At 42.0% G+C, this 13,181-nt stretch overlaps 1 protein-coding gene across 5 annotated transcripts in view; it reads left to right on the top strand.

The window, feature by feature from the left end:
- AP3S1 (adaptor related protein complex 3 subunit sigma 1) overlaps nucleotides 1-1,667 on the top strand; it is an 81,455-nt gene extending 79,788 nt beyond the window's left edge. For 3 of the 5 annotated variants that reach the window (XM_059416089.1, XM_059416088.1, XM_059416095.1), the window contains one exon: nucleotides 1,045-1,667. In XM_059416089.1, coding sequence (XP_059272072.1) covers nucleotides 1,045-1,173 — 129 coding nt within the window. In that variant the 3' untranslated portion in view covers nucleotides 1,174-1,667. The remainder of the gene's footprint in view (nucleotides 1-1,044) is intronic. The other 2 variants (XM_059416094.1, XM_059416090.1) reach the window with 2 other exon arrangements.
- The last annotated feature ends 11,514 nt before the right edge of the window (nucleotides 1,668-13,181 follow it).

The following is a 13,181-nucleotide window of genomic DNA, read 5'->3' as shown; positions in this document are numbered from 1 at the left end:
ATTGTGTCACCTGAATAAAAATTGATGAAATCTAAATCTAACTTAAACCATAAAAGTATCAAGACTGTTGAAGCTATTTGAAAAAGATGATATATATGCATTTTTCTTCTAAGCATATTTTCTTTCAAAATTATTTCACAAATTATAAATTTCCCTAAGGTAAAAGTGAAATACTGTACACTAATGCTACTAGATGTTTTAAAATTCATTTATTTACATAAATAATACCTTTTGCATTTATGCTGTTCTTTCTCCAAATTTGTATATTGTAAACTGAACCTATGTTGTTGGATCTACTTTATGTGACAAAGTATTTTTAATCATTATATTTTTTTCTAACTCATCAAAGGTTGGAAAAGTCCTCCTGTTGCAGTTTCATTTTTAGGCAGAACTGTTCTCTTTAGACTGAGGCTTTACTTTAAAAGCCTGATTTTTTTTTTTCTTCAGTTTTCTAGAACTTCCATAGAAAAATTGAGAAGAGCCTCCGCAATTAAAATAATTTTTTAAAAAAATTTGTTCTTTTGAAATGCTTCAAGGGTTTAGCCCTAAGTAAAGAAACTAGACAAGTATGATCTGTTACTTTAAGTTTTTATTTTATACCACATTTTGATGATAAATGCTGTTTTAAAAGCAAAACAAAACAAACCCCAAATCTATCATGATTATTGCAAGAGATGTTTAAAAGGAAACTGATGTAAAATATGCTTCATGCTTATATCATGAAGCATAAGGCACGGTGCAGGGGAAGACCTGGTTTTTGTCATTTGAATAGTGGATGTGATGTCTAAGTAGTGCAGGCTAATTTGTATCGAAATTTTTACGTTCTTATCATTGCATGTATTCACTGTATTTTTTAATGTGTCAACTGTTTTCTCTTTATAGATTAGAGTTTCAAAGTAACCATCCCATACCAATTCAAACTACCATCTGGTCTCTAAGCTTGTTATATGAATCTTTTATCATTGTCCTCCATTTTTAGTGTTTTTTGATGAGCTACACCTGAGTTGTACATTTTCTTTTTCTTTTATTTGCTTCTGTATACAGGCTGGCTTAGCGGGAGCTCCAGCCCGTGCTGTATCAGCTGTAAAGAATATGAATCTTCCTGAGATCCCAAGAAATATTAACATTGGTGACATCAGTATAAAAGTGCCAAACCTGCCCTCTTTTAAATAAAAAATTAAAAAGGCCACTCCCAGGTAAAATCCAGGGGGAAAAGTCATCTAAGTTTACCATGCAGTTGTTTACCAAAAAATAGAGGAGGAGAGTCTTAACTTTTGCTCTTGGATTTAAGTCAAGGTACTGTATAAAAGTTGTGTAAAATCGGTATGGAAGTTCAATGTTACTTTTCTTGCTCAGTGATTTTGAAGAAATTGAGTAGTTCCAGTGTGATGTTTCTCTTTCTTTTATAAACTGCATTCCTGTGCCCACCTACGGCATGCCTCTGTGTATTGGCTACTACAGTATTTCAAAAAGTGTTTGAGACGTTTCTTTAAATTATGTACAATCCAAAATGTTGGTGTTTTGTATGGATCACAAGTGCAGCATTCCATAATTCTTTCTGTTATTTGTCACAATGGTTATTTAAAGAACCAAGTATGTATTGCATGAAAACATTATGACCTTTTCCTCTTAGTTTAAATAAACTCCAAGGTAACTGGACTTCTAAAGCACCTTTCTGTTTGCCTGATATCTACTTTAGCAATAATTTTTTTACAACCCTCTAACTCAACAAAGTAAATAAAAGTATATTTTATCACTGTTAAACAGCTGTTGGTGTTGATTTATTTAATTCATACTTTTTTAATATTCAAAAACTCACTAATTATTCTAAAAATCAGTTATTTCACAAGTCAAGAGGTATGTATGGGGTAATACGTTGTGTACGGATGTGAGGTGGGAGATGACAAATCTTTTTCTAAAATCCATATTGAGAAATCACAAAACCTACTTTATACAGATAGGTGTAAATTTTTCATCTGGTCCCTTCTTGCTGAGTTGATGAAAAATAATTTTGGCAAATACCTAGTTACTTTTGAAAACAAAACCCTATGGGGCTCCACCTGACTATTCTATCCCAAAATTGAAGCTAAAGCATTTTCTTAAGTTTTAACACTCTCCTATTCTGATTTCCCATTATTGTCCCACATTTTCTTATTTGGGCTTATCTTCTGAACCATGAATGGAGTTCCTCTTCCAGTTAGACCAAGGTGGTATTTTGTTATTGTTGTTTTACAGCTTTAGTCCTCCCCACGTGTTCTATTTGGCACATTTCCTTAGATTTGTGACATGTATGAATTTTACTTCATGAGCTCTGGGATGTAAGAAAAGTCACTTTATTTTTTCTAAATAATATTTATCTAATGCTGAGTTTCTGTTGAGGCCATCGATATTCAGTCTGCGATTGTTTAGGATTCCTATCAGTTCAGAGATGGGTGAAAGTTCTGCAAAGCAGAACATTCAGGTGGTCAACCTGAATTTATAATTTGATCTGGTCTTCGATCATTTGATAAATATGTTTTAATTTTTTTTTTTAAAGATTTTATTTATTTATATTTGTAAGAGAGAGAGAGTGAGAGCGAGCACAGGCAGACAGAGTGGAAGGCAGAGTCAGAGGGAGAAGCAGGCTCCCTGCGGAGCAAGGAGCCCGATGTGGGACTCGATCCCAGGACGCTGGGATCATGACCTGAGCCGAAGGCAGCTGCTTAACCAACTGAGCCACCCAGGCGTCCCGATAAATATGTTTTAAATGCCTACTGTGCCATCTCTCAGGGAGCTATAAACAATACCCCACATAGTGCCTGGCAGGATCTCCCCCCACCCTTTTTCTTTTCCCTTTGTTTTGGGGGAAAAATTGTGAGAAGATTAAGTTCAGGCTTGATTAGGATGTGCCAAAATTAGGTAAAATTAGGTAAACTTCTGGGCCAGCTACTAGTTTTACCTCAGGAAATAATCAAAAGGATTTCATCTCCCATTGTATTCTAGTAAGAAAAACAAAACATTGTACAAATGGTGAGAAGAGGCAAGTCATCTTACTTATTTCTTACTAACCAAGGAATAGGTAGAGATGCTTAATTTTATGAGTAGTCAGAAATGCGAGTTAAAAGGACAATTAGATTTTACTTTCACTCATCATATAAGAAAAATTAGGACAGGTGACAACATCCAGTGCTGAAGAGGTTATGAGGAATGAGAACTGTCATTGCTGGTGGGAATGTAATATATCGTTAACATTTTTTTTGTAAGCATATGCCAAGCTTTGTGAAAAAAAGTTTTTTTTAAGATTGATTTATTCTTGAGGGAGAGAGAGCACATGAGCGCAGGGAGGAGTAGGGAAGGGGGGAGAGGAAAAGGGAAAGAGTCCCAAGCAGATTTTGCACTGAGCATGGACCCCAGTAGGGCTTCGATCTCGTGACCTATGAGGTCATGACCTGAGTCGGAAAGCAAGAGTCGGACACTCAACCAACTGAGACACTGAGGCACCCCGACTTTGTGAAAATTTTTAAAAATAAAAATACACATTTTACATATACCCATGACCCACTCTCGGGACTCTAGTCTTCTAGCATCCTTGGTTTCTGTATACACGAAGGTATTTATTGCATCAGTTTTTTATAAAGCAAAAAATTATAAACTGGAGATACCTTCAATACCTACTAGTAAGGAACTGGTAAAACTGTGGTAACTATCATACTAATCATAGCAAAAGACTGGAATGGCCCAGATGTCCTTTGGAAGGAGATTGGTTGGAAAGCTAGTTTACATCCACAATATGAAATCTTATGGAATTATCCAAATGAGAAACAGCTGTGTACATTGCTACAGATTGATTCCCTAGAATATACTGTTAAGTGAAAACAGCAAGATGGAAAAACATACATACGGTATTATATTAGTAGTTGAGGTTTTCTCTAGAGAAATAGCCAATAGGATGACTGTATATTCATAGATCTTCCTCAATAAACCAGTCAGGAGCTGACAGTATCCTAAGTCAGAAATGCATTTGTTAAACCTAACCTACTGAACATCAAAGCGTAGCCTACCCTACCTTAAACGTGCTCAACGTCATGTTAGTTATGTTAGTTTAAAGTTGGGCAAAATTAGCTCACACAAAGCTAATTTTATAATAAACTATTGAATGTCTCATGTAGTTTCTTGAACACTGAGTGTGAAAGACAGGATGGTTATATGGATAGAATGGTCCTAAATGTGTTGGTTTACTTTGGTGATTGCATGGCCAACTGGGAGATTGGGCTCACTGCTGCCTACCCAGATACTCAAGAGAGTATTGTACTGCATATCGCTAGCTAGGGGAAAAATAAACATTCAAAACTGGAAGTACGGTTGCTACTGAATGCATACTGCTTTCACACCATCATAAAGTCGAAAATTTGTAAGTTGTACCATTGTACATCGGAAACTTACTGTATAGTAAGATTAACAGCCTTTAAATCAATAGGCTGAGTAAAGGGGATTGTTCTTCCTAATGCAGGTGAGCCTTGTCCAGTCCGTTGAAGGCCTAAATAGAATAAAGGGGCAGATTCACATCCAAATAAGAGAAATTTCCTTCCACCTGTCTTCAAATTGGAATATCAGCTTTTTCCTGCCTTCAGAAAAACTGACACATCAGTTTATCCCGGGTCTTAGGCCTGCCAACCTTTAGACTAGAATTACACCATTCGGCTCTCCTGGCTCTCAGGCCCCTAGACTTGGACTGGAACTTCATCTTCGGCTCTCTTAAATCTCAGATTGCTGACTCACTCTGTGGATCTTGGGGCTTGTCAGTCTTCGTAATCATGTGGGCCAATTGCTTTTAATAAATCTCCTTAAATAAAATCATGGTGTTGGTGATATTTTAAAAATAACACTAGAGATTTCTTATAAAAGTCAGTTCGATTCTGAAGGGAGGAAAAAGCCAGTGTCCCGGTTTGAAGACATGCAGGAGGAATTCTCTCTTACTTGGGTGAGGGTCAGCCTTTTTATTTGATTTGTGTCTTTGACTGATTGGGTGAGGCCCACCCACACTGGGGAGAGCTCTCTGCTTTACTCAGTATACTGACTTAAATGTTCATTTCAACTAAAAACCCTCACAGGAACATCCACAATGTTTAAGCAAATGTCTGGGCACCCCTGTGGCCCAGTCAAGTTAACACACAAAATTAACCATCACAGTAGGCTGCCAATTACCCAAAACAAACAAAAAGTGTGTGTGTGTGTGTGTGTGTGTATAGTGTGTACATGTATTGTTAATATATTTTTTAAAGATTTTATTTATTTATTTGACAGACAGATCACAAGTAGGCAGAGAGGCAGGCAGAGAGAGAGAGGAGGAAGCAGGCTCCCTGCTGAGCAGAAAGCCCGATGCGGGGCTCGATCCCAGGACCCTGAGACCATGACCTGAGCCGAAAGCAGAGGCTTTAACCCACTGAGCCACCCAGGCGCCCATATTGTTAATATTTTTAAGGGGGAAGGATACACTATATATTTTTAAAATATTATCAATAGTGAGAGGGAGGAAACAGGGCAGAAATTTGGGAATAGAAACTAGACTTCTCAGAAGGTTCTTGGGTGCATCCTTTAGGACTGAAGCACGCATTCCCTCAGCTGCTGGCAGAGTTGGTGGCTGAGCACACTCAGCGGAGTTGCTATTTGAATATCCATCAACTGAAGACTGTTCATTCACCTAAGTCCCGACTCTGATCCAAACACATCCTACATCCAGGTTATTTTATAATAACCCAGCCCCCTCGCCTAAGGCGGGACAACTCTGAAAGGTCATCCCAGCTCCAGTGCTACCCATGAGGTCAGCTGAGGCCTTTGTCGTGACTGCACTGCTACTTTTTTTGTCTGCCTCATCGTACTGCCAACAGACACAGGTTTTGAGTCCGATGGCATACCATGGTGGATGTCTTGCATGCCAATCTCCGTCTCAGTCTGTCTGTCCAGGGAAGCCCATCTAAGGCAGCAATAGCCAAGAATGGTCTCAGGAAGCAGATTCTGCCATGAGACTTTGGAGCCAGATCATGCACCAGTAGGTTGCCAATGGAGGATCCCATTACCGGTGGAACACGGAGCATGGACCACCACCGTGGCAATGTAATTGTTGAACCTTTCATCGATGCTTAACTGGAATGGGATACTGGGAATGCTCTGGTAGGGTCAATGTCTGAGGCCTTGGAGAAGTTCAAGAGAAGTAGAATTACAACGAGTATGGAATTGGATGTTGGTTGTTGGGGGCAGTCAGTGCATTCGAGAAATGCTGAAGGTGATTAATCGCCAATTAAAGGCTATGTATGAAAAGCCAGAGGGCCTCCTTGACAGCCTATAAAGCCTCTCATCTCATGCAGCTGGAAGATGGAAGGTGCTGAGGACCATGGCAGATTGGCATTTAAGATTGGCAGAGCTCAAGAGAAGATTGGATTCCAGCACCATCATATCTGCTAAGCCAAGGTCAGGGACACAGTTGGAAAGAAGTAGGACCTGAAACTTGAGATGAGGACATCTGGGTTCATGCACCCAAAACTCTTGGATATGGACCTGCAGAAGTAGCCCCCTTCTTCCTGTTAAGTTTCCGCTCACTGCCTTCGTTTCCCTTGTTGAAGACGATGTGTTAACTTCTGCATCCCAGGATAACATATACCCACTCAGGATTGCCTCACCTGCTCTACACTAAGCCAATAACTAGAGTGAAGAAGACCCAATGCACGACTCAGTCAGGTGCTGGGCCTGCCAGAGTTGCCGTAGAACCTCACCCAAATAAACTCAGAGGAGCTGAGAGAGTACATATGAGCCTGGATCCTGAGGATTCTGGGTCAAGGGGGAAAGAACATAAAGTTGGATGAGAGAGAGTTTATTTATATGTAAGTGCTTTCCAATGATAAAAGATTTTCCAATGATAAAAGGGAGACAGTGCTGATACACAGCTAGGGTAGTTCTTAGAAGCCTTAGCCACTTAGCTTGGCCCAGCTAAGTATCACAGAACTTCCAAGGCAGACATGGGGAAGGAGGGATCCAAGAAGCTCAAGGGCATGTGTACATTAGACTCAATAATACTGTGTAATATAAGACAACACAGAGATTCCTTCATATATCCAAGCAGCAAGGAATGTTCTATTTAAAGGAATGGCATCATTTAGAAGCTCAGTACAGGCTGTCTTCTGAAAGCCAGGGCTGGTGGTAGGAAATAGCTGTTACAGAGTTGAGCCCTGGTAACAATGAGGATGATGAGATCCTGCATTAATAGATCCATATTATGGCACTTAACTGTCAGGAGCAATCTGGTTAAATTATCTTAATGAACTACAAGGCCAGGGTAGCTGACAGCCAAAGGTCCTGATTTGCAGAGAGCAGTTCCATCTGTCTGCAGAGATGGTTAAGGGAACACAGCTGCAGTAGGTACAAGATAGATGGTTGGCTCGTAAGGGCACTGGCCAATCTATATAGTCAAAAGAAATTTTTAAAAATGGATGATCAGGAGGCCAAGAGCACCCACCACAATAAAAAGCCATGAACCAGGGCACCTGGGTGGCTCAGTGGGGTAAGCCTTTGCCTTCGGCTCAGGTTATGATCTCAGGGTCCTGGGATCGAGCGCCATATCAGGCTCTCTGCTCAGCAAGGAGTCTGCTTCTCTCTCTCTTTCTCTGTCTGCCTCTCTGCCTACTTGTGATCTCTCTGTCAAATAAATAAATAAAATCTTTAAAAAAAAAAAAAAAAGGCCATGAACTCTTATCCAGATTCGACCCTGAGCCAGTTCTCAGACCCAGATCTCACTCATTGACAAATACCAAATCTCCAGGAGGGAGGGACCCGCTTACCATGGCATGTGCCTATGGTATGCTTCCCCAAAGGGACTTAGTGGTAACCATACACTGGGAAATGGAAAAATACCCAATATTCTGAGTAGTATCAGGCACAGTTTCCAAAGTGACAATGATAACTAGGAATCAGACACCATGTGCCCTTGCCCGCATTACAGCAGGGTTGTATGGGGCTAGATAATAAATTCAGTCCTGGCCCAGGTCTAGCTCCTCGTCCACAGGGTTCAAAGACCCACCTGGCGGTCATTTTTCCCATCCCTGAATATATCTAACTGGCATCGACTCAGTGTTTGGGGAAAAAATACTGCGAGTGGTTCCTTAGTCTGTGGAATAAGAGCTACTATAGAAAGGAAGTCTCCAGGGAAGCCTTGAAATTGCCTCTATACTCTCAGCCAAGATAGGAAGTAAATCACAATATTACATCTTGGGTAGATGAGAAAGTTTAGGCACCACACTTGAAGACCCTAAATGGTGCAAGAATGGTGGTCTCCATTGCGTATCCCCTGAATCGTCTAGTCTGTTCCCTACAAATGGATTTTGGAGGATGATCTACAACTTGACCCAAGTTGTAGCTCCCATTGTAGCTGCTGTGCCTGATGTGGTATCCTTGCTTGGGAAGGTTAACAAGGCCCACTGATCTGGTAAATGCCTTTTTTTCCACCCCTGTTAGGAGGGACAGAAAGTTGATGTTATGGGGGCACAACAGTGTACCATGAATGTTGTTAGCTCAGCTGCCCTCAATAATAATACAGTCACGAAGGGTCTGGATCATCAGCTGACCTAATACCACATTGGTTCATATACTGATAACATGGTGTTACTTGAGCTGGATGAACAGGGAGTTGCAAGCACATCAAAGGCCTTGAAGATACGTGCCCTGGATGGTGATAGATGTGGCCTATGAAGAATCAAGGGCCAACCATAATCAGGAACATTTTTAGGGATCCAGTGAGCTAGGATATTTCCGGATATCCCTTTCAAAGTCCATAAGTACTTCACAACTCCCCCATTCTACCAACCAGAGAGATTGGTAGACCTTTCAGCCTGTGGAGGAAGCATATTTCATACTGGGAATACTGTTCTGTCCAGTTACACAAAGAGCTAGCTTTGAGTGAGGCCCAGAACAGAAGAGGGATCTGCCATAGCTCCAGGTTGCAGTACAAGTGAACTTTCCTCTTGGACCACACTGCCTGACAGACCCAATGATATAGGAGGTGTCAGTGATGGAAAAAGATGGCTTGTGAGTCTGTGACATGACCCAGTTAGAGAATTACAACATAAACTTCCTGATAACAATGAGGATGATAAGATCCTGCAATAAAATCCCATACCTTGTCTGGCAACCATACCTTGTCTCCTGCAGTGCAAAATTACACATCTGTTCAAACACAGTTCTTTTTTTTTTTTTAAGATTTTATTTATTTGACAGAGAGAGATCACAAGTAGGCAGGGAAGCAGGCCCCCTGCTGAGCGGAGAGCCACAGGACTCCATCCCAGGACCCTGAGATCATGACCTGAGCCGAAGGCAGAGGCTTAACCCACTGAGCCACCCAGGCGCCCCTGAAACACAGTTCTTGAATGCTACTGGGCCCTGGTTGAGATAAGCATCTGATCTAGGAAATGATCATACATCCAGATTGGAAGTAGGATCTGCCAGACCCACAGATTCATTAAATTAGGTGGGTCTGGCAACGACGTGTAGGAAGATGCAAGTGGTCCATGGGAAAGGATGGGGCCAGACGGCAGAGAGGAGCTGCACAAGCCCTCGCCCCAATTTCATTTTCTGCTATTGACCAGTGCTTCTCCTTTAGCTCCCCGGAAAGATAATGGTGAAGAGAAATCTTCCTTGTGCACAGAGCTTTGGGTTGTATACATGGACATCCATTGTGTGAAAAGTGGCCTAAGGATTCATAGGCAGTAGCTGATGGTTTGACTGATTAGCCAAAGGCCTGAAAAGATAAAGCTTGGAAGATGAAGGATGAGGACATTTGGGGAAAAGCCATGTGACTAGATCCACAGGAATGAGCATGAAAACATGAAGACTGTAGATTGTTCGTTATCTATCAGAGATCATCCATCACAGAAGAGACACTCTACTACCAAACAGAATGACTCTGCAGAGTGTCAGTGTGTTTCTGATCCTGGCCACTACAGTGTTGGTACCATGGAAGTTTGAACAGAGTAGTGGGAAGGCGGAGGTTCTCACCAAGGCTGATTTAGCTACCTTTTGTGTCAGGTGTTCTGCCAGTAACAGACCAACACTGAGCCCCTGATAACAGCACCTTCCTTTGTGGAAACCAGGTAGCCACTTGGTGGCAAGTGACTTGTGACCCCTTCCATCTTGGAAAACAGAGTGAATTAATGCTGACTAGAATTATCACATATTCTGAGTATGAGTTTACCTTTCTCAGCCCCATGGCCTCAACCAACATCACTATCTAAGGACTCACAAGGGGTTTGGTTGGTCCATTACTTTGGATTCCACATATATAAGAATCCACCATACAGCAAAGGAGGCAATGAGATGGACTGATCCTGTCATTTGCTGTCAAACTCAGAAGCTACTGGACTGATAGAATGATGGAATAGCGCTTTTTTTTTTGCACACCTGAGGCAACAAGGTTGGACATGATAACCCCGCAAAGACAGGACAATGTCCTTCAGGATGTAACGTATACTCTAAATCAACAATCATTATATGGTACTCTGCTCTCAATAGGTGTACTGCATGGGTCCAGGTACCAAGGGGTAGAAGTAAGCATAGCATTCCCAGTGACCCACCAGGGGGATTTCTGCTTCCTCTTCTCACAACTCTAGGCTCTATGGACATAGAGGTCTTGTTGGTTCCCAAAAAGGAAACCCTTCTGCAAGAGTCTTTTAAGCTTTAATCTATAGCTGCCTCCAATCATTCCTCATATCCTCATATTAAACAACCAGTGGGTAAAGAAAAGAGTCCTATGTCCACTGCTCCTCCACAGCTCATTAACATCTGACCAAAAAAGCCTTTCGGAGCACCAGAAGTAAGAGCTGTCATGCCTCATCTAGTGAAAACCACGGCTGTTTTGGGAGACTGTCCGCTTTCATTAGGACCCTGCTGCTGGCTTTCCAGCTGCTGACAGCATGGCTCACTCAAGGCAACTCCAAAACTAGATGTGAAAATATATTATGGGGAGGGATGTGGAGACAGAGGGGGAGATATCAAATGGAAGAGAGAGAAATTGATTATTGCAGGTGAAGAAGAGGTAAGGGTAGCTATTAGGCCCCCGCCCATGCAGTAACATAGAATTTGGATATTATTTCTGTGTCAGCACTACCTTTAATAGGTTGCTCCCTAAAAATTGATGGGGGGAGATGTCAGCATCCTGGATGGGTAGGATGTTCCTCCTCGTTCTCCTGCTCCCCCCTCCAGCCCCCCACCCCAACACTTTTTTTTAAACAACAAATTAGAAATTTAAGCATGAACAAAAGTGCCTCACTGGGTGCTACTGGACCCAGCACCCTACACCAAGGGATGACTTGTACCCACCTATGCTTCCATAAATGGACCAACACCTGGAAAATGCTGTGGATCCAAGGTGGTCCTGTGGACCCCTGTTTACCCCAGTAAGGGGGAAAAAAAAAAACCAAACCTGGAGTGTGCTAGCCTATTCAGATGCACAATTTGTAGAACTCCGGCCTGCTTGTGGGGAGGTTCCAGCACACCTTTGGAATGGGAAGGATGAGTTTGTACACACTGGAGAGGGAGAAGCTCCACTATAGCCCTCGCCACCCAGGGTGACAGCGCATGGAGCTAAGCTGTCACGTGTGGCAGCCTCTCCTGTGGAGGAGAAGACAGAAAGCTGTGAGTGAGTGTCCCACTGTCCCAGTTTTGCAGGTCATGACCTAAGAAACCCATTTCCCTCCGTAGCACCCAGAGGCAGGACATCCACATGTGGGGGGAGGGAGGAGAGATGGAAGGAACCAGGTAAGAGTATCAAAGGACACTGAAGGGACACGGTTCCTACTGACTGCTTCTGGACTTCACCAGGAAGTTGGTGAAGCAACCTTTGGAGCATCCTGCTTACCCCCTCCACCCCAGTGCTACATCCACACCTCCCCCTGACTCTGTGGCTAGATCCTTGTTAGTGCTTCCAAGTCAGGGGGCGTGAAAACAGGTCCAGTATTCACAGTGCTCTCAGGAAAAAATGGATCTGTGGGCAAGAGAGGCACCACAAACTGGAACTGTAAAGTCATCTTACGGAAAACAAAAGAGCGGTTTCCTACAGCGGGCTTGCTCCTACAAGCATCAGAAAAGATGGAAAAGCTTAAGAATTCTGCCACAAGAGGGAGCAGGGATAGTGGAGCCAGGTCAAACCATTCAAAAGCTGAGGAAAACCCAGTTGTAGCCAGGCCAATGATCACTACCCCATCTGAAGTTCGCGATAAAGATTTAGGAAGGTGTGTGCTTCAAAGGGGGAAAACAGCAATGTAAGGAACATGAAAAATCAAGAAAATATGTCACCCCAAGGAGATATAAATAATTTCCCAACAACTTAGTGAATAGCTGCAGCAGACTGTGATTTGACTGGTAAAGAAAGAATTCAGGGTGGTTGTTTGGAAGAAATCCAGTGAACTACAAGAAAACTCAGTTCAATGATAATGGGGGGTGGGGAAACCCAGCTAAACACCTGAACAACTAAACTGAACTCTCACCGAAGAGAGAAATTATAGGAAAGAACCAAACAAAGTCTGGAGCTGGAAAATTCAATGAGTGAGATGATGAATATGGTACCATCTGCAGCAGAGGCATGCTGGAAGATAGAATGAGTGAGTTAGAAGACAGGAATTTAGAAATAACTCAGCAGTGAACAAAGGAAAAGGAATAAAAGGAATAAAATAAAATAAAATAAAATAAAAGGAATAAAAAAGAACAAAGCCTGAGTGATCTATGGGACTCAATCAAAAAGACAAATATGAGAATAACTGGGATGCCAGAAGAAGAGAGGAAGGAGAAAAAGTGTTTATATAAAGAGATAATAAGGACACCCGGGTGTGTTGGTTAAGTGTCTGCTTTCGGCTCAGGTCATGATCCCAGGGTTCTGGGATTGAGTCCTGTATTGGGCTCCTTGCTCAGTGGGGAGCCTGTTTCTCCCTCTGCCTCTGCCTGCCACTCCCCCTGTTGTGCTTTCCCTCTTCCTCTCTCTGACAAATAAATAAAATCCTTAAAAAAAATTTTTTTTTTAAATTAAAGAAATCCTAGCTGAAAACTTTCTAAACCTGGGGAAAGACTCAAATTCATGAACCTAATAGATCACCAATTTACGTAACAGTGACTAATTAGACATCCATCCATGAACAAAAGGTAGGCATAAACAGAGGGAAAAATAA

Source organism: Mustela nigripes, chromosome 12 (genome assembly GCF_022355385.1).
Source record: "Mustela nigripes isolate SB6536 chromosome 12, MUSNIG.SB6536, whole genome shotgun sequence".
NCBI lineage: Eukaryota > Metazoa > Chordata > Mammalia > Carnivora > Mustelidae > Mustela > Mustela nigripes.
The sequence above is the reverse complement of the archived record's forward strand: the minus strand, read 5'-3'. Positions and strand labels throughout refer to the sequence as shown.